This window comes from Anabas testudineus, chromosome 11 (genome assembly GCF_900324465.2).
Source record: "Anabas testudineus chromosome 11, fAnaTes1.2, whole genome shotgun sequence".
NCBI classification, from domain to species: Eukaryota; Metazoa; Chordata; class Actinopteri; order Anabantiformes; family Anabantidae; genus Anabas; species Anabas testudineus.
The window spans coordinates 12,654,327-12,673,948 of record NC_046620.1 but is presented as its reverse complement, the minus strand read 5'-3'; the positions used below and the strand labels follow the sequence as shown (position 1 = coordinate 12,673,948).

At 40.5% G+C, this 19,622-nt stretch overlaps 1 protein-coding gene across 1 annotated transcript in view; it reads right to left on the bottom strand.

The window, feature by feature from the left end:
• The window catches only part of gabbr2 (gamma-aminobutyric acid (GABA) B receptor, 2), a 144,033-nt gene that overhangs the window by 49,097 nt on the left and 75,314 nt on the right, over positions 1–19,622 (bottom strand). Inside the window, exons 3-8 of the mRNA XM_026346953.1 lie at positions 18,099–18,269; positions 12,750–12,851; positions 7,765–7,830; positions 7,072–7,260; positions 6,245–6,487; positions 1,824–1,884 (exon numbers count right to left, since the gene is read on the bottom strand). Coding sequence (XP_026202738.1) covers positions 1,824–1,884; positions 6,245–6,487; positions 7,072–7,260; positions 7,765–7,830; positions 12,750–12,851; positions 18,099–18,269 — 832 coding nt within the window. The remainder of the gene's footprint in view (positions 1–1,823; positions 1,885–6,244; positions 6,488–7,071; positions 7,261–7,764; positions 7,831–12,749; positions 12,852–18,098; positions 18,270–19,622) is intronic.

Here is a 19,622-nt window from a genome sequence, read left to right as displayed (position 1 = left end):
TAGAGAACAGGTCAACATGAGTGTTTTCACATCACAGGCGTCGCTTCTCACTTCTCCCAGACCACAAAATATTAAATATTCTTCTTCAGCGTGCTTCTTTGTAGCTGCGTCCCAGTTCCTTAGTAGAAGCTAATTCTAAAGGCGTTGTCAGTCTGTAGAGTGCTTCCAATGTGAAAATGTTAAAATGAAGATACTGAACATTCTGCACAAGCCCTAAAATGCTTTATTTGTCCGCGGGGAAGAGAGCAACTCCTCACACGGGGATGGCTTTTGGGGTAGTTCATGAAACAAACAAACAAAAATCTGTATTATTAGGTATTTGGAAAATAATTTCTCTCTCTCTCAAGGTTTAACTAACAGTATCATAGTTTCACTCTGCACGTACACATGCATTTTCTGTTAATGCATAATATTGATCTCTTGTCTATGAGCTGCAGTAGTATACTGTGATAAATGGTTTGAAGTGTATACAGTGTACAAATATTTTGTGCCTTGTTTTTTCTTTTTTTTATTGCCCAATTACTCCCAACTATACAAACTCTGTAACATTATTAGCATGTAAACACCATAATTGAGGTACACACACACACACACACACACACACACACACACACGTGCAGGCGCACACACATGCCGCTCTCCATCACTCTCACTCACTCAGACAGAAAACATACACACACACTCACACAGTGATTCTGATGTGAGTGGCCAGAGGCATCAAGCCCTTCTGCAGTGGGAAAGATAAGATGGTTGGGCAGGGAGGACTGAACAGCCCCGCGCAGTGTGCTACATCCAGTCCGGGAAGCCCAGGAGTTGGGAATCCCCTGCATCCAATGCAGTCTCTGGGTTATTCTAAGCAGGCACTACTGGTTCAAAAAACAACTTAGTACTGAGCCATGTTTTCATATACAAACCTTTACTGTTCACGTATTGACACTGTTGCATTGGGCCAGGTAGAATGCAATACGTTCCCCATATCTAGCCAGACAAAGACGGTAAAGATTTACCCAGACTCATAGATGTTATTGCTTTCAAATGATGAGATTTCAGCTTTTGTTTATTTCTAAAAACATGTTTTCACTTTGTCTTATTGGCTTAGTTAATGTAGCTTGATGGACAAAATGTAAAATATATCTACTTAAAACTAACAAATCTACCAGACAATAAAGTTTTCAACACTTTCAGAAGCCACTGTATAGTACACTGGATAACTACAGAGGACATCAAGCACAGAAAAACATCATGAACCTTGCAGAGACATTCGGTAAATAAAGGAAAAGACAAAAAGTTGTACTTCATTCAAACAGTTTCCAAAAACGAGCCTTGCAATTGTGAATATCATCCTCTCCAGACTAAAGAGATAAATGTGTGTCTGTCTATGAGAGTGTGAAATCTTTTGTGCTCCCATCCCTGTAAATAAAACTCTGCTGAAAGCTTTTTTATAAAGCCTCTTGGTAAGTATCCATCATACATGTAGGTACCAGTATACCAACAATGGCAGCTGACTTGGAAATATAGTTTTATTGAACACAGATGTAAACAGTAAGAATTCAATAAATTATGACAATAATTCTAACTCCAGTTCAGTGGAATCAGATCAATAATAAGTGCCGTTGGCATCCTGACTGGTTGAGGCAAGTCAGCTCAAAAGAAACATCCCTGTGGTAAATAAAATAAAAGTTTCTGATGTTGTGAAAATAGATTCAGCAAAGGTTAAGATTTTGGAAAACAGCATAAGCAGGAGGCCTCAAGTAACAACACAAAATGTGAGGAAAGAATTGAAAAAAGGCTCATGTGGGAAGGAGTAGTAGTGTCACACATACCTTGAAACTGGTTAAATTTGATTGTGCCCATTCTCTCTCCATTTCGGAACATGACTTGACCCTGAAAAGAAGGAAAGAAACAAAATTATAATGAATATCTTTCCTATCATGTAACACAGTAGGCAGCACTTATATTTTAAAGTCTTAAAAATATTCTATTTTACCGAGGAAGCTGCAGCATAAGCAGCAAAATGAATTTTAGTAGAAAAAAAAACTTGAGCTTAGTGCAACTAAATTCACGCTCAGTGCTTTCCTGATAGTGGAGTGCTGGCAGGCAAAGGGCAGAGGCTCTGCTGCTGCATGCATCTCATTTTTTTTAGTGGCCAAAATTGATCTGATTATAGGGGTAAACAAGTGATCTTTTAGCATTCAGCTGCAGAGAAGTGTGCAAAGGCCAGTGAAAGTTTCTGAGATTGAATTCCATATAACATTTCCAAATATTAACACCTCTCCAACAGTGTGTGTGTTAATTGATAAACAACCTCCCGAAAATGACAAAGAAGACAAAAGAAAGTCTTTGATTTAAACTTCACAGAAACAAGATAATCCGTTTTCAAGCCAGGGAGCATCTGGCAAACACCTACAAGGTAGACAAAAGCAATTCAACTTTGTGGCAATATTGTAAGCCATATTCTGACGCTGTCCCTTAATCTTCTCCATTGTATTCTCAGTCTTTCACTCTCTTGTTCTATTTTCTCCTTCGCTCTGTCTCTTTAGCTCTCTCTCCCTCTTCATCTAGGAAGACCGTTCAATTAATTCAGCCCACCATCTGCTTACAGAGCTCTTTAATTACACATTTAACTGGGTTTACGTATTACTGGCGAGCCAACAAAACAGGTGAGAGCACAGAGAGAGAGAGAGAGATGGGCAGCTAGAGAGAGGAGATGGGCAGATAGGTAAAGAGAGAGAGAGAGAAAGCATTTGCATTGGCTGATTAAAAGACAGCTGGGGGGGGGGGTATGGGGAAGGAAGCTGGAGAGCCAATTTTGCCTCAAAAAGATGGCAAGCTTTGAAGTAGCAGGAGCAGGGTCCCACCCCTCTGTTTGAGTCCCAGTCTTTGTGCGACATCTTTGATATTTGTCTGAGCGCGCGCATCCACGTGTGTCTACGTGCCGTGTTTATGCAATTAATATGTCGTCACATTATGCTTATGTACAAGCATGTGTCCCCTGTGATGTGTGTGTGTAAATGCTACTGCTGCAAAACGATGGTGGTGCACATTGGATCCTCTGCTGCCAATTTCACACCCCAGTGTCAATCTTGCTTGCTGACAAGTTCTTTGGTCACACAATGCTTCAATATTCTATGTAATTATGCATGAAGTGTATTCTACACTAAATAGGGCAGTGCAGTGTACCCTGGTTCAGCTCATCAGGTATTGCCTTTGGATAACTGTGGCGTATAAACAGGGTCAGACTATGTGGGTTGAAAGTAGGGAACTTGACTTTAACCCATAATGACTGTGACTGTATTATGCAGGTTTCTAGAGTAGTTGCGCCAATATACTCTTGCCATGCATTAGCATTGCCACTATAATTGCCCTTCACATCAGCAAAAGTGGAGCTATCACAAACCTTATTGAAATCCTGTGTAGTTATTTTAACAGCCCCGATTTGTTCTCTCAAGTGTATACACGGTTTGTAGAATATGCTAAGTATATCAAACATATGCAGAGGCACTGACTCTGACATTCTTAATTGGAAATAAATGTCTGGGCTACAAAGATTAAATTAACCTCTGCTGACCAAAATTCTAAGGAGCTAATGTAAAGCCTCTTTCCACGAGGTATTATGCTCCTCTGCAGCTCAGGCAACCTCAGTGGAGTGTACTGACCCAGAGAAGGCGCCCCTTGTCTAGTTTTCAAAGGATGATCAGGCCTGTTTCACAATTATGGCTGATGACTAGAAGTGTGTGTGAGTGTGTGTGTGTCACTCACAGGAGCGCTAGGGTCAAATGAGATGTTGCTGTGTGGACTGCAGGTTTGACTTCCTGTGTGTTTTCACGGTCTGACTTGGGAACGCTGTTGATGTAATTGTTATCTGTGATGAACACACACACACACTAACGCACACACATTCACATGAATAAAGGTGCACATTAGCCTCTCCCGTCTCACTTCAGTGCGTTTGTTTGAGGTGACTGTCAAACTTCTGGCTCGCCATTATCCAGAAAGACGCAAATACCACCACAACGTCTAGAAAACGGCTGTTTTAAATGAATAAATAAACAAAGATAAAACAGATCTTGTCATCCCCCAATCACAACCTGCCTCTTCCCATCCAACCCTCCCTGGTGAATTCCAATTCCACTGTAGCAGCTATGTGCACTCTCTTTTCTACACCCTGAGGTCTCCCCCTGCTAATGTCAGCCTTCTTCTCCATGGCTCTGAGAGCAGCCGGATCAATACTGTGGAGCCCTCACTCTCCTGCTGTTGCAGCTGCCTCCTCCACTAGTTCGGCAGCAAAACTGAGATCAGCTCAGAATGGACACGGTTTGGTCCCAAGAGATGTGTGTGTGTGTGTGTGTGTACACGGCAAACACACAGCGGAAAATTGTGAGATCAGGAAAAACACAAAGCTCAAGTAAGAGTTTGAGCTCAAGCACACACAGATCTAAACCAAAGATAAACAGAAAGAACATATTAAAGATGCATTTCATTGTTTTCTTTAAATACCATTGCTCAGGACTAGTTTTTTTTTAATCAAACAACATTTATTGTATAGTGTGTTTTAAAGTCAAGTTCTGTACTTCAGTTTTATGAAAAAGCTACTGTCAGTCTACTACTTTCCTTGTTTTTGCTTAATACAATTTCAACACTTCCACTTGAAGCCTTATGTATCGCTATATTTTCTTTAGTAAGGGGTTTGAATACTTTTTCTACCACTGACAGCTACATATACAGGATCAATATGCATCAATACAGATATGACATGAAGAATGGGATTGCTATCCCGTTCAAACAAACTAATGGGACTTCATCATCTTCTGTGTGCCTGGAGTAAAAAGTGAATGAAACGTTACATGGCCATCAATATTCCTGCACTGCTTTCCTGAGTCTCTGAGGAAAGACTCAATGTCAGTCTGCTCCTGATCAGCAGCCCTGAGTGGGTCTGTGCTGAGAGAGGTGAGAGGTGAGACTAGAGGGATGAGGAATGACGACTCAAAGGATTTGGTGGAGTGCTGCAACACACATATAGCCTCGGGGACACTGGCCCCCAAAGGGCCTAAGAGTAATACGAGTCAGCAGCCTTTGCTGATTTTCTCCGGGACTATTTCTTCTTCTTCTATTTCTTTATTGTTCTGCTGACGTCTATACTGTGTGAGACTCTATATGACTGTGGCTTACTGTATTGTTTCACTCTTGTGCCCCACCTCGACTTTATTCTCTCATCACATTTGGTGATGACCAAAATGCTGAGTGCATACAGCAGCTCACTTTTTTATGGGCATTTACTTGTATGCGTACACAGTTATGAATATAATATGCATTATGCATTGCTGTGCTGTGCTGTGCTGTAAGACCCTGCATGCCTACTGGCGGTCTAGGCTTGGAGCAGAGGGGCATCCTATAATATCGGAGTGGCCTTTACAGGGAAACCGGATATATCTTCCAATAGCTTAATAGACACTGCAAATGAGCAAACACACACACACACACACACACACACACACACACATACACACACAGTCATGTGTCTCTCTGATAGTCATAAGGGCACTCAGTGGCATAATGCATTGGCTAGCTCCTTACTAGCCTTAGCTCTTACAACTAAATGCATAAACCCCAACCTTTACCCTAAAACATATATAATGTAATGCTTAAGCTTAATCTTAACCTTGAATTAGCCCTTGGAAGCTGGAATAACCAACCGTCATACGCACACTCACACACACTCGGCTTGTAACTTTCATTGCCACCAGGATCAATCTCGAATGCACTGGAGTGAGTCGACAGCACCAAATGACATCACTTTAGGCTTCATACACAGACAAGGGTGGCTAAGTAACCTTTTCTGCAAACATGCTTCCAGCCTCACAGGACCATAAATAATGTCTCTATATGTGGTTTTGACATTTCCCCACATTACACATTTTTCTATAATTAACACAGAATGGTTTGCGTACCTTTAACAAACACTTAGTCATTTGAAATACTTCCCAGGATTACACTCAATCATCCTCGATCAGTATTTTGACTATGTAGCTTCAAACCATATCTGTGACTGTGCTACCTCACTGTATACTCTTCCTCAATATTGGACCTCTTGCTATATGTACTGTTTGGTATGTGTTCACAAAGAAGTATTGAAGTATTCTCTGTTGGCTCCATGTGCAGAATCTAAATGAAAGCAGTAAAACATACTGTATCATAGAGTGCAATACTGTTACCTAATGTTTAAATTTTCAATAAAAATACTTACTGTTACTCCATAGAAGTTGGTCTCATTCATGACATCCAGAACCATCTTTCCCACTTCTCGATCATCCACGGTGAAGTTGTGGTAGGTGTTTTGTCGTTGTTTTATCCGGAGCAGTTCCATCACTCGAGTCAGGGTTTTAGCGATAACCCAGATCCCATCGTAGGCAAAGCCGTGAAACTTGCTGGCCTCCACACCTTTTTGCTGAAGCACTCGGCTGTACTCCCTCTCGTACTCCTTAGGGGTCTAAGAGAAGCGAAAGAAGAAAAGAGGAAAATCAAGACAATATACTGAGCATCTCTTGAGAAGTTCATGCTCCTCTATTAAAAAGGCATTCAAATATTGGTGTAACTTGGTCCAAAAGGAGAAGGGATAATATTTCACATAACTTGAGATACAAAGTTACTGGAAATAAGATTGTTTGGAGTCAGTGTACCTTTGGTGCGCAGTGCAGTGTGAAAACAAACAGTATGATTCATTTTGGGCAAGACCTCAGGTTTCAAAACATGCTTCAAGGATGAGTTCCCTACTATCCCCATAGATTCTTCTACAAACAATCACAGCCAAGGCGTGTTACAGTCATAGAAACACAAAATGAAAAGTTCAGACTTTTTTGTGATGATTAAAATCTGTGCCACAAAAAAAAAAAAAAAAACTCAGAAAAAAATGGGCTAAAATATTTCATAGTTCACTTCCTTTATTTAACTCAGGGAGCTACAGTATCTAGCACACCATAAGTATATTTAGACAACATCTGGGCACATCTGGGTCTCATGTCGCATTAAATACCATATTCGATCTTCTTAAGTACAACACAGGGTGTCACTCACCCTGCCAGAGATGCCCTTAATCTGCCGAGCACTGAGCGGCTCAAAGTCCACGCTGATGTATCCCTCCATGGCTGTGAGCAGCTTCTTGGTGGTGCAGTTGGTGCTGTTGGCCTGCTCCCACCAGTTGCCCTGGTACCAGCCAGGGATAATCCATTGGTATTTACTACCAAACATGTTCAGGTTGTATGCCTGGGAGGGGTAGATGAAACTGAGGTTGAAGCAATGTCACACAGGGAGATAGAGTATGATATATGCTGATTACTGTAACTACTGTAAGGTGTAATTACTCTCACTTAATGTGAACTGATGTCTGTCCTGATAGTATAGATGTAGCGCTCATTGAGCTCAGAAAATCCCTGTTAAATCTTGAACTGGGCCCCAAGGCTAAAACATAAAGTGAGACCAAACCATCTAAAGTCCAAATTATATGAAGCCACAAAGTTAAGTGGTACATTTAGCTAGGTCGAACTCTAACAGGGAAAGTATTTCTGTCAGCTTTGGAAATAAATATAGCATTATATTATATATTTATAGTTTAGTATTTCACATTCACACTATTCCCATAAACCAAATCACATCTTGTTGAAAGATGTAATAAAAAACTGCAGCAACTATATTTTAAACAGAAGTGGTATAATTGGCAAAGCTCATTTCAAAGCGTTCAGTTGCAGTGAGTGTAGAGCGAGGACTTACACAGCAGAAAACCTTGGAGGCCAGGTTCTCATCAAACTGGCCGATGATGATTCTCACATCGTTGTCCTGAAAAAAAAAAAGAGAATAAAATGTCATGATTTAAATAACTAATGTGGACATCTTACATTTCAGAAAAAAGATGCTCATGCAGAACAAATATTATAGGATACATCATAGTAAACTGGATGTTAGTCACCATTACACTGTGAATGCGTCACTGTCACTGTACAGTAAAGAGTGTGAAAGCTTTTCATTGTGATTGTGTAGCCTCGTGGCTTTATAGTAGTGTTGTAATACATTTAGGCGTTTTTTTTTTTTTTTTTGTCAGCAGGAATCGTTGCCCCGGAACTGCACTTTCCAAAAAGAAGGATTACTGGGATCAGTTTCTATGTCTGCGATGCCTCAACACATCACACTTTATTAACAAATGGACATAGAATCAGCACGCTGTGTGTGCTGTATTTCCATCTCATCAGTGACTACAAAGTATGTGACAAACCAGTGGCTGAGAGGCGAAAGCAATATTAAGTCGCAAAGTGTCGATCCATAACAACAGAGACATTAGTGTCAGCAGGCTGAACTGCCTTTCTTGCCAACCAGGCTGGAAAGCATAAATTTACATGGGGATTGAAAGCACATGGGCTGATGATTGACTGAGTAAATAATTCAGACTGCCTGTGTGAAAGTACAGCAGGTTTCACGATGGGGAAAAAAGATCAGGCTCTGGGGCCAGCAGTCTGTCATTTAGTGTGCAACTGCATGTGTATACTAAGAGAACAGGCCCGCATACATGCACACAAGCAGATGATCACAAGCACTCCAAACCAGAACTGCCCAAAATCAAATCCAATAATACTGTCACAGGTTTGATGAATGTGCCACTAGCCAACAAGACTGGAGATGATGTGTGATGCACAGAGAAATCTGTCGTGAGGCACTTCTATGGCCCTGACATTGCCCTGAGTATCAAATCTAGAAGGTCAGTATCAAGAAAATCTGAAGACTGGCTGCATTAATAATGTTACTGTACTTAACTAAATGTTTCAGAAGACCTATGTAATAACATTGCATCATTTAAATGCAGCATGCAGCTCTCCAGTGTTCAGTTCCATCTTATATTGATTAGGTGAAAATACTACACCCATATTACACCCATACATTAAACCTTTCAGGGCCTTTGCTGAACTGGAGTGTAATTATAAAACAGAACTCTCTGTCGAGTTTCAGAGTCGGTGTGCATTAAACTGTGATGAAAAATTAAAAGTAAAGGAAACTTTAAGAAAAACAAAAGAGGCAGACATACCAGCAATAATTTTAGCCATCCATTTGGTGTCATGCTTTTATTCTGGATAATGAGAAACCATTATGAATACAGTTCATGAAGCCCCCTCAGGCAGTCTCTACCATATGCCTTGCATCCACAGATCAGAGGGGGCAACCAGTCGCTGTCATCTTAATTCAAATTCCTTAAGGCAATTGGACACAAAGAACTACACTGTAGTTACTCCTCTGAATAAATTAGATATATTGTACAGATTATTCAGATATCTTCGGTGCAGTAGATTTGAAAGGGACAGGAAGCTACACAGGTAGATAGATGCCCTCTAATTCTACAGTAAGTTCTTTATTGGACATGAACACTGGCAGTAAAGCTTTTAGATCAGGGGTGTCCAATAGGTTGATGTGGATGGCAAAGTTAGTGTGGGTAGATCACATGATATAGATATAAAAAAAAAAAAAAAGACGTCAGTTTATCATTTATCGTCACTATGAAATGTGTCTCTTGATTGACGTACAGGGGAGCCTGTATGACATCTGACCTTTTCTGACACATGGGTCACGACGCATGCGCATACAACCGCGCCCAAAACGCGGTCACGCTACCGAGTTGTCTTGTTAGCCTCTAAGTTATTTCTACTAAACTCAAGAAAGGGTATAAAAATGAGTGGGGGAGCTGGACCAAGTAAGAAGCCCAAAGCCTACCATTTCCATAGGGAATGGGAGGAGGACTTTTTTCCCCACAATGTCATATTTAAAATGAATTCGCCTCATCTACCATCGCTAGTCCAAGGAAGGGAAATGTGGAGCGGCATTTTCGGACTGTTCATAAAAGCTACGACACTGAGTTCCCTCTGAAAAGCGAGCTGAGAAAGAGAAAGGTGAAGGAAGTAAAACCCCAGTTCTCCGGACAGCAGTCGTTTTTCTCACAGCTGATCACAAAAGCGAAGGCACCCAACGAAGCATCAACCCGGGTTAGACACTTCGCACAGATGGTAAAAGAGGGTTCATGCACTAATGCAAGATACATAAACATATATTGTACAAACTAAGTAAAGAATACTCGATATATTTATACATATTTGTTTTGCATTTTTATAATGGGTCCATCATTTTGACTTGGTCATTTTATAAGTAGCTGGCATGCTGAGAAAGTGTGGGCTCCCCTGTGTTAGAAGGTTGAACAGCTCAATCAAAAGTCATCTTCTGTCTCTTCCTCTTCCTCAGAGGCAGAGTGGTGCATGCTGGGACACTGAAGAGGTCTTCTGATGATCGATCCACTGCTCTGCCACCATCACGGCGTGTATGTGCCCGCTGTGCATGTGCAAGATGGACAGGTAACAACTCTGAACTTTTCTGGGAGGCACACTTAGTTTCTGTGTGTGTGTGTGTGTCTGTGTGTGAAGTGCTGGTGACTACTCAATAACACTAATCAGCCCTGGAGCAAAGGCACTTAACCCAAATGGCTCTAGCTATGGCCAAGAACCACGGCCTCGGTGCAAACCCCGGCCTTCCTGGCAACGTGAAGGGATTGCTTAGTTGTGGGCAAAAGCATGAGTGAGTGTGCTGTGTTTGTGCATTGCAGATGGACTGGGGCACTACAGGGCCTCTAATTACTCTCATTGCTCAAGCTTTCATATAACTATAACAATAATTGTTCTCAAAGAGAGTAGCATTAAGGGCAGCCCTGACTGCTTTATCCATGACAGGGTTGTTTGGAACTCTGTGACGGTGATTTATATGTGATAATGGTTTGAGTAATATTGTACCTCATAAGCCCAATCAAGCACTGTTAAGGCTTATTAGGCACCAAGACACACACACGCATGCACACACTCACACATTGTAGTAATGATGGTCTTTTATGAGCTTGTGGGAGATGTGATTTGTAGACTTGGCAATGGGTTGCTTCTACCCACTAAAACCATTCCCCTTATCTGTTTGTGATGATAACCGTGCAGTGGGATAACTATGTGCAGATATGTGTGACGGTTTGCTGAACAGTAGACATCTTCTGGACAACACAGAATTAAAGATTAGAAACAAGTGTCCGCCTGAGGATGATGCAGAACCAAGGCTAGAAAGATTGCCAAACTACCTCACTACCCCAAACGAGGACTCTTGCTTCTATCGGAGATTGCTTCCGTGTCCTAAGGACCAACACAGATAAACTTGAGAGGAGTTTCTACCCTCAAACAATCTGGTTACTGAGTAATAATAATAATAAGCAATGAGCAGCTTCTCATGGACAGGGGTCACAAATATACTGACAACCTGTGGCGAGAGCTGAACGGAAATGTATTCAAAAATTAAAAATGGCCGCTTTTTAAATACGGTGCTAGACAAATGGGATGAACAAACAAGTTAATTTACAAATTAAACAGTTTTATAAAGTATAAAGCACAGTGATAAATGCGTTCTTCCAAAAACTGCTGCATCAGTGAAGCAAAACATGTTTAAAAAGAAAGGGAACATCCTGTGCTATGCCATATGTGAGGGACAAGAGTTCTGAATGTATAATAAATAATTTATGTGTAATAAATAATTAAGTGTTTTGGCCTTAATTTAGATTTTAGGACATTTTTTTCTCATGTGGCCCGCCAATGAATGCAAGCTCTCTAAACTGAACACAAAAAAATGATAAAGAATAAAAAATACTTGTTCCAATTAAAGAAGAACAAACTAAGATTAGAAGGTACGACTGTGGTTGTGGCTGCTTCAGCGCCCTGCAGCAGAGATGCCTGTCTGCTTTTTGAATATTCCGGCTGGAATATAACAGATGTGAGTGCTCTATTTGTGGATCACACAGTGACGCCATGGCCCCCTTCTCCCTTCGTCCCACACACCCCATCAAACACACAACACTGTACCAAAAAAAGACCAGCCTTCACAACAAAATCTGTGTCACCCGCTACCTCATCATATTACGTCGAGGAGACTGCAAACCATTTGGGTGTCAGAGGCTGCCCCGCCCACCCCCGATCAAACGTTCTGAAAAGCTTTTGAGGCGACGCCGCGCTTTGCATATTTACAGTTGATCACGGAAGGATCGTGTCAGCTTAAAATGTCAGCCCTCAGCATGCAGAATTACATATATGTTTAGGAGAGACAGCTTATCCTCACTGCACTTTCTCCATCCCGCTGTCTCATTATCTCATTGTTGCTTTTCTTTCAACCTGCTCCAACTTGCATACATCATATCAGACTCTCTCTCTCTTTGTCCTCTGTTCACTTCCAACATCTCTCAATACTTCAATACTCCTTTAAACTAACATCTTGTATGCTACCCTTCTGGTTAAACTCAACAGCTAGTAGTACTTCCTACTATGTACTGTGACATTGTGGCAGTTTTGTTTTGCCTTAGCAAAGTCTGATCAACTGTGCATACACATAGTTAAAAGCATATACTGTATAAAAGAGGAGAGAAAATAATAAATCCTGTCTGTGTATCTACTGTAAATGCTTACTGTAAATGCCCATCAAACATCCATTAGTCAGAGCAGGTCATTAGAGATCACTATACACAACCTCCCAGCTATTACAGTGTCCTCATTACAGCTCCACTAGTCTCACTGAGGAACACAGTGCTCTGCTTTAGACAGTATTGCATCCAAATTCAAACACAATCAACAGAACCATTGTCTTTTGCTGTGATTTTTGTATTTATAATCGTTAGACTTGTAAAGTGCTCAGACTGGATCACTTACCTTGAGCTTTTTGACGTTGACACAGGGGTCATTGGAAAAACTTTCTGTATCTGCAATCTGAATGTCTGCCTTCTCCAGCTCATTAGTCAGGTCATTCCTCACCTGAGATAGCAGGAGATGAGTCAGAGAGAGCGAGAGAGAGAAAGAAAGAAAGAAAGAAATGAACACAAGTCATAATTTACAATGTGAGATCTTGTCTTTCTGATCCTTTTATTTATCATCCAACTCCTTTGTACTGTGGCTGCACAATTTTCCTCCTGTAGACATAATTACATACTTGAAGACCTGCTGTAGCCTTATTTGACTTCCAAACTGCATTAATTGAACCGTGCTTGGAGCTGTCACTGGGTTTAGATTAAAACTTACAATAGCAGTACTGTCATCAAGGTGGTGTCATGTCTTTGTCACTACACTTGTAACTGGTTGGAATCTGCCTGGTACAGCACTTCTCATGTTACTATATATCTGTATCCTGTGCGAAGGTGCAGGGAATTCAATTTTCTGAAATGGTGTCCGCACAACTCAGCGTTATGCTGTGTTTTGGTAATGCTGTTTTTTCACTGAATAAATAAAACACAGATGTACATATTAAATCATCTCAGGTGGTTGTCCAGGCATCGACAGAAAGCACTTGGAGTTCTGTAAATGCATCAGTAGCAGCTGCTTGTGTTTCACGTATTGGTTCACAGGAATTGTAGGTAATGGGATCAGAGAAAAAGGAGAATGGACAGGTGCCCCACTGTGATGGCAAGCGTGAGGTGGTTCATGCCCCCCTCGATCCTTCTGGTTTCACTCCTTTAAGCTTTAAGAAAAGGCTTTTTTCACAGAAGACATTTTGACTGCAGGAGAAGCACAGGCGTAACTAATGACATTAATGATGGCTCTGCTCCATTTGGTTGTTCCAGTAAGCCGTGCCAGAGAGCCTACATGGGCAAAACCAGGCCTCAGGGATGGGTAAACCTACTGTAAATTGAACACCAGACATTATCAGTTACACCAGTGATTAAAAAGTGAAAATATCTTCTCTGAGGGAAGAAGATATTTCCCCCTCACATACATTTTGCATGTGAGGTCTACTGTTCACATGTCCTCTTTCTTTGGCCCAATGCTTCACATGTCCTCTGGCTATGCCCTGTGGCTGTCAGCCTTGCCGTTCCCACCCAAGAGCTTGGCAGAAGGGGGCATGTTGAGACATCAGAGGGTGTATGTGCTCAAATGGGTAATGCCAAGCTCAGTTGGCAGAGGCAACATATAACAACTAACAGATGAAGGCCCTGTGTGTATGCCCTACATTTGTCAGTGAGTGTGCATATGTGCCGTATTGATGTGTTTTAGTCTTATATTGCTTAAGATATATATAAGATATTGCCCTGGCAATTAATAGAATACAAACTAATTTTTACAGCATGTAGATACTCCACCTTAAATCCACTGTATATTTTTGTTCAAATGTGGCTCCAAGGGTTTATAATTCGCTTAGTGACAGATATCGAAGAGATAATGATATTTATAATAACATGTTGCTGTCAAAGAAAATACACATGCGTTTCCCAGTGGTGCTTCTTACATAGCTGCAGACGTTAAAACACCTAAAGGTATAAAACTGCACTGTTGAACTATGCTACAATGCTATAGCTAATAAAATAGTTAAAACAATTATTTTGTGTAATCAGCTAGAAAAAAATCAATAAGTCTGAAGAACATTAACTTTATTTCTATTTTGTTTCTCAGTGTTTGCTCTTATAATCGCCTCCTCTTCTTGTACCCTGGAGGGAGCTCTAAATCACTCTGTACATCACTCACTCCTGTACAAACATTCCCTCCAATGTACTGCTCACTGAGTTGAAACAACAGGGAGGCCGGAGTGGATCAATACAACCAGATTTTGCTGTTGAGGAACAATCGGCTTGGTGGTCTGGACAACGTACAATGTCCTGTTGTGTTAAGTGTTGATCTAAAAAGCCTGGCTGCTGCAAAGCCAAACAGAAGCTAACTAGAAACGGGAATAGCAGCTGTTGAGCTCAGTGTTTGTATAGGCATGTTGGAATGAACACATAGGCGGACAGAAGAACTCAGAACAATTAAATACAAACATGGAGATGCAAAATTTCTGTTGCTCAACATCACACACTCACATACATAGACACATATACTGTGCAACAAACATATGCTGACACACACAGAGCCGTTCACCTTGTCACAAGAGGACTTTTATTGGTTTGATTTTGTGTTTCCTCCACTGACATGGAAAGGGACAAAAGCATCTGCGTTGTGCTGGACTGAGCATGTTAGATAGAGCGAGGGAGATGCAGTGTGGGGGGGACTGGGAAGGGGGCAGATGGATTGAAGGATGGTGGGAGGGGAAAAATGAGCAGATTTCCTGCGTAACAAAAACATCCTCCATTGTCTGGGGCAGCCTGGGAATCCCCAGCAGCAAATATAGAAGATAAATAATCCTATACTGTAGCATGCGTGTGTACACACACACGCACACAGAGTTATGTAAGTACACACCCACACATGATGAATCGAGTGTCAGATGTGCTACATGTGTATTAAGATGTGTCTTTATCAGCATAATGGAGTCATAAACATACACGAACCATATCATGCAACCAAAAAATAAATGAGGGTGATACCCTGTGGATCTTTGGGCTGTATATGAAAGGATGGAGTATCATCCTACACCTACACTGCCTGTGGATATTGTTTTTTCTTATAAATTGTATTAAATGACGTGAATGAAAAAGAAAGAACTAGCAAATAATTTTCTGTTGCTGACACACAGCATTGCAAGATTTTTTCAGCTCTAAGGATTTGTAAGATTTAAACCTCAGCAATCACACCTTTTGGAACATGATCTCAAGATAAAGTAGGTGTATTGACTTTCATACAGAGTCAATATACTGTACGTTCCAGGTCAAACCCCAATCTATTACTTGCTATTTACACATCTATATTTGTGTACTAACTAACAAAATATGATATGAGGCAAAGTCTTACAATTTAACTTAACAGAAGTGACCATGTGATGCACACATCTGTCTCTCATACGATGCATTGCATTGCTGTGCTGTACAAATGACCACTCACTGGTTTCTTTTCATGGCCCTTGCATGCAGTGTGCAATGGCATGAAAGAGTCATCAAGAATTATTACAACATTACGTGATTATTTGTAAAGAACAGCAGCTGATTGCCATAGAAAACACCAAGCAGCCTTTAGATTGTAAGGAGGATTTCTGTGAAAGGGAGAGAAAGGCAGAGAGGACCTGCGAGAGAGTGGAAGCTGAGAGAGGATCTTCTGCTAGATTTATGAGTGGTCATAGTGTAATTAAACACTTAAGCTCAGAGGGTTCCAGGCAGAGAACGGTCCTAATCCTGTTCTCAGTCAGGTCTGCCATCTGACTGACTGATGATGGCCTGTTCCTGGATAAGGCCTGTTTGTCTGGCAATCTCAATAATCTTGATTGCTGTGTGTGTGTGTGTGTGTGTGTGTGTGTGTGTGTGTGTGTGTGTGTGTGTGTGTGTGTGTGTGTCATTCTCATCTCCCACTACAGTAAAGCACAAACTCCCCAGTAATGGAACATCAGTGTCCATCCACAAACGGGCTGTGTGTGTTCGTGTGTGTTTCTTTGGTGTCTATAAATAGAAGCGACGAGCTGGCTTTAGCTTACAGGTTACAGTCCCAGGGGATACCACACTGTATGTGTGTGTTGTGCATGCCATTGACTGAATCCTTAACAAGCATTACATAACATATTAACCTTGTGAACAGTCTCCCTGGGAAACAACACTGCAGATCAGTAGTGGAGGAAAAAAACAGAGATATAAAGGTGGTGGAGATGACAATGTAGCCAGTAGTAGACTAATTATGCCGATGCAAGTGTGTACACGCATGCATGATGTACTGCATAAACAGTACAGTACAATTATGTACTGAAACTACTAAATTAGGTTTATTTTATATCAGCACACTAATAAATCATTTATGTCATGTACTCCAAGTTTATACATATTTGTTCTTTATTATTTTATAATTCTAACATTATAAAATAATCATGTCTGCACTAAGTAAAATCCTTGAATACAAGTTAAATATAATCTGCAAGATAGTATCCAACAAAATGTAAAAGTACCAAGGTAACCAAGGGACTCATGATAGATTTCATTGCTTATTATTTTTCTTCTCTTTAGAAGCATTAAAACATTCACTGTTTTCCATTTCATCAAGCATTTGTCTTGTTACATGCTGCTGTGATTTCTCAATGAACCAAAAACCAGCTCGCTCTGTACCTGACAGAGGATTTTTCGAATCACAAAACACGGAAGTGATGCTTGCATATTTGTAAATCAGGATTAGAGGCCAATCTTGTGGTGGTTTGATTGAATCGGGCCGTCCGTCTTCCTCCTGTCCTAAGCCCCATGGTGCTTTCAGGAGGGGAGAGATAAAGGGATTTGGGCTCTCTGAGATTTGCAGTGAAACTTCTTATACTCCTCTCCACCCCACCCCCAGCTGTTGAGCCTTGACGCAAAATCTCACAATATTTTTCTCAAATTCGTGCTTTCAATACCTCTGATACAGCTTTTTCTTTTAGTCTGAATGTTTCCTTGTGTCTAGTGTTTTTTTGTAGTAATTTGAGTCGTTATCCAACAGCACAAAAAGTCTGTGTCATTAAAAGGAAAAGCTTGTCTCACTACAGTAGTTAGCATCCATTTTGGTATACCTCTGTTTAAACTTGATGACTGACTGCCTCCCACTCAAATAATTTTTTTGATATTGTAAAAAAGATTTTCTGCATCTGTACAGTGTAATGAGAATTTATTCAGATTTTTATGAACCTTCACCTTCAACATGAAAAAGCAGGAGGTATGAGGGTTGCAAAACTGAAAATACATAAAGCTACACTGACTTTAAAAACTCCTGGACAGTGCAATTATAAATACATGTGCAGAGGAAATGGTTCACTGTTGGATTTGTGAGTGGCAAAGCTGATAATACCAAGCCATGTTATTAAATATTTACATGTCCACTGGCCAGTGTGGGATTTACACTACAGATTTTATGTTCATATATCTGCTCTAGTCCACCATCTGTAGAGCTTTATAAGCAGTTTTTATGTGCAGTAAAGAAATATACACAGTAAAAGAGAAGCCACACACCTTCTCCCTCCTACATTTATGCTATTACTCTAAATTCAGTATGTTTTGACTAAATAAGTACTTAAATGAAACCTATATAATATATATATTTAAAGGAATCATTCATAAAGATTTCTACAGCGACTACTCAGACTAGCTCTAAAGCTTTTTCCCAAAGCCTCTTGTAATAATGACAACAAATACTGACCTCTGAGAACCTCTGAACATCTTGTGTGAGTGTCCCCACACGGCTCCAGTTGTAGAAGTTGAGGAACTTTACTACAGCGGGGTTCACAGCGTTGTCTGAGGGGACAGTGCGGAAGAAGTTGGGGTACTTTTTCTTGTCTGCCAGAACTGGAGTTGTAGCTGCAAAGGACAGCTGTAATGGAAGAAAACAGCACAAAAATACAGTCAGCACTAAGGCTACTTGTTAAATACCACAGTCATAAATAATACTGACAACAGATTATGATGATTTCACTTGAACTGTTGGTACAGTAGCTTTGAGTATGGGAAGGTAGTCATGACCAGCAATTATACACATTCATTCATAGTCAGAGGGTTTGAACAAATCAATTAGAATAAATTAAATTGCACCAAATGTCAATGAAATAGTGTCTTTAAAGCGTAACTGTAAAGGATCTGTAAATACTGCATCTGAGGGGATTGATGACTCGTGTGTGTGTGTGTGTGTGTGTGTGTGTGTGTGTGTGTGTGTGTGTGTGTGTGTGTGTGTGTGTGTGTGTGTGTCTGTCTCTGTTTCTCAGTGTAAGTTCACATGTCCTATAGTATATATACGTGTGAGTCTGCGATTTTTTGTTTTGATGAGAGAAAAGCAGCTGTATGATTCATCTTTGTGTAGGTACATTTACCCTTCTTCACACACAAGCACTTGAATCAGATTACACGCACACAAACACACACACACACACACCTACAATGTGTTGAAACTCAAACACTAATTGGTACACATACAGTACCCAGTATCCACTTTAACCATTGCAGCGTCAGCAAATTTAAAGCCAATCTCCTGTAAATCTATTGATGTTCACAAGAAGAGAAAACACAAAGTATTTTTCCTGAGCTTTAACACACTAATGAACTAAACATGATGCTGTAAGCATAAACTGAATCTGATAAAAACGTAACCTGATTGTAGTAGCAGTAGTAGAAGAAGTCCAGTAGCTGGGCAGTTGAAAGTATGTTTTAGTTGTAATTGTGCTCATGAAACATGTAATACACTATCATGTCAACTGGTGCTCTACTGTGTTAGAAATAAAAATATATTTAATATTACAAAGTATAAAACCCTTTAGCTCTCAGCATCGCATCATAGTACTGTATTTGTTATATTTGTGTAACTATGACTAATCATTGTGCTTTAAAGGTTTACAGTGAGGTACAGACATGTCAGCTGTTCTACAGAGTAGTCATGACTTTCAGTGCAGGCACTGAACAGTTTGTCACTAGCAGCTGAGCTAGGATAATAAAGCACTGTGCTCTATTTTAAATGTCCTATCTGTGGTAATTTAATGAGCGATATGAATCAGTGCAGGGTTAATTACATACTTTGTAGAGATTAAGTAGAACTTGTGATTCATGATAATGATCAACACAAGGATGTTATACTCCTGACTGAGACCAAGAGGTGCTCTAGATTTCCTAAAAGTGAACTGAAGCAGCGAGGGGTTCAAGCACATGCAAACTTTGGGGACGACTATGATTCGATTCT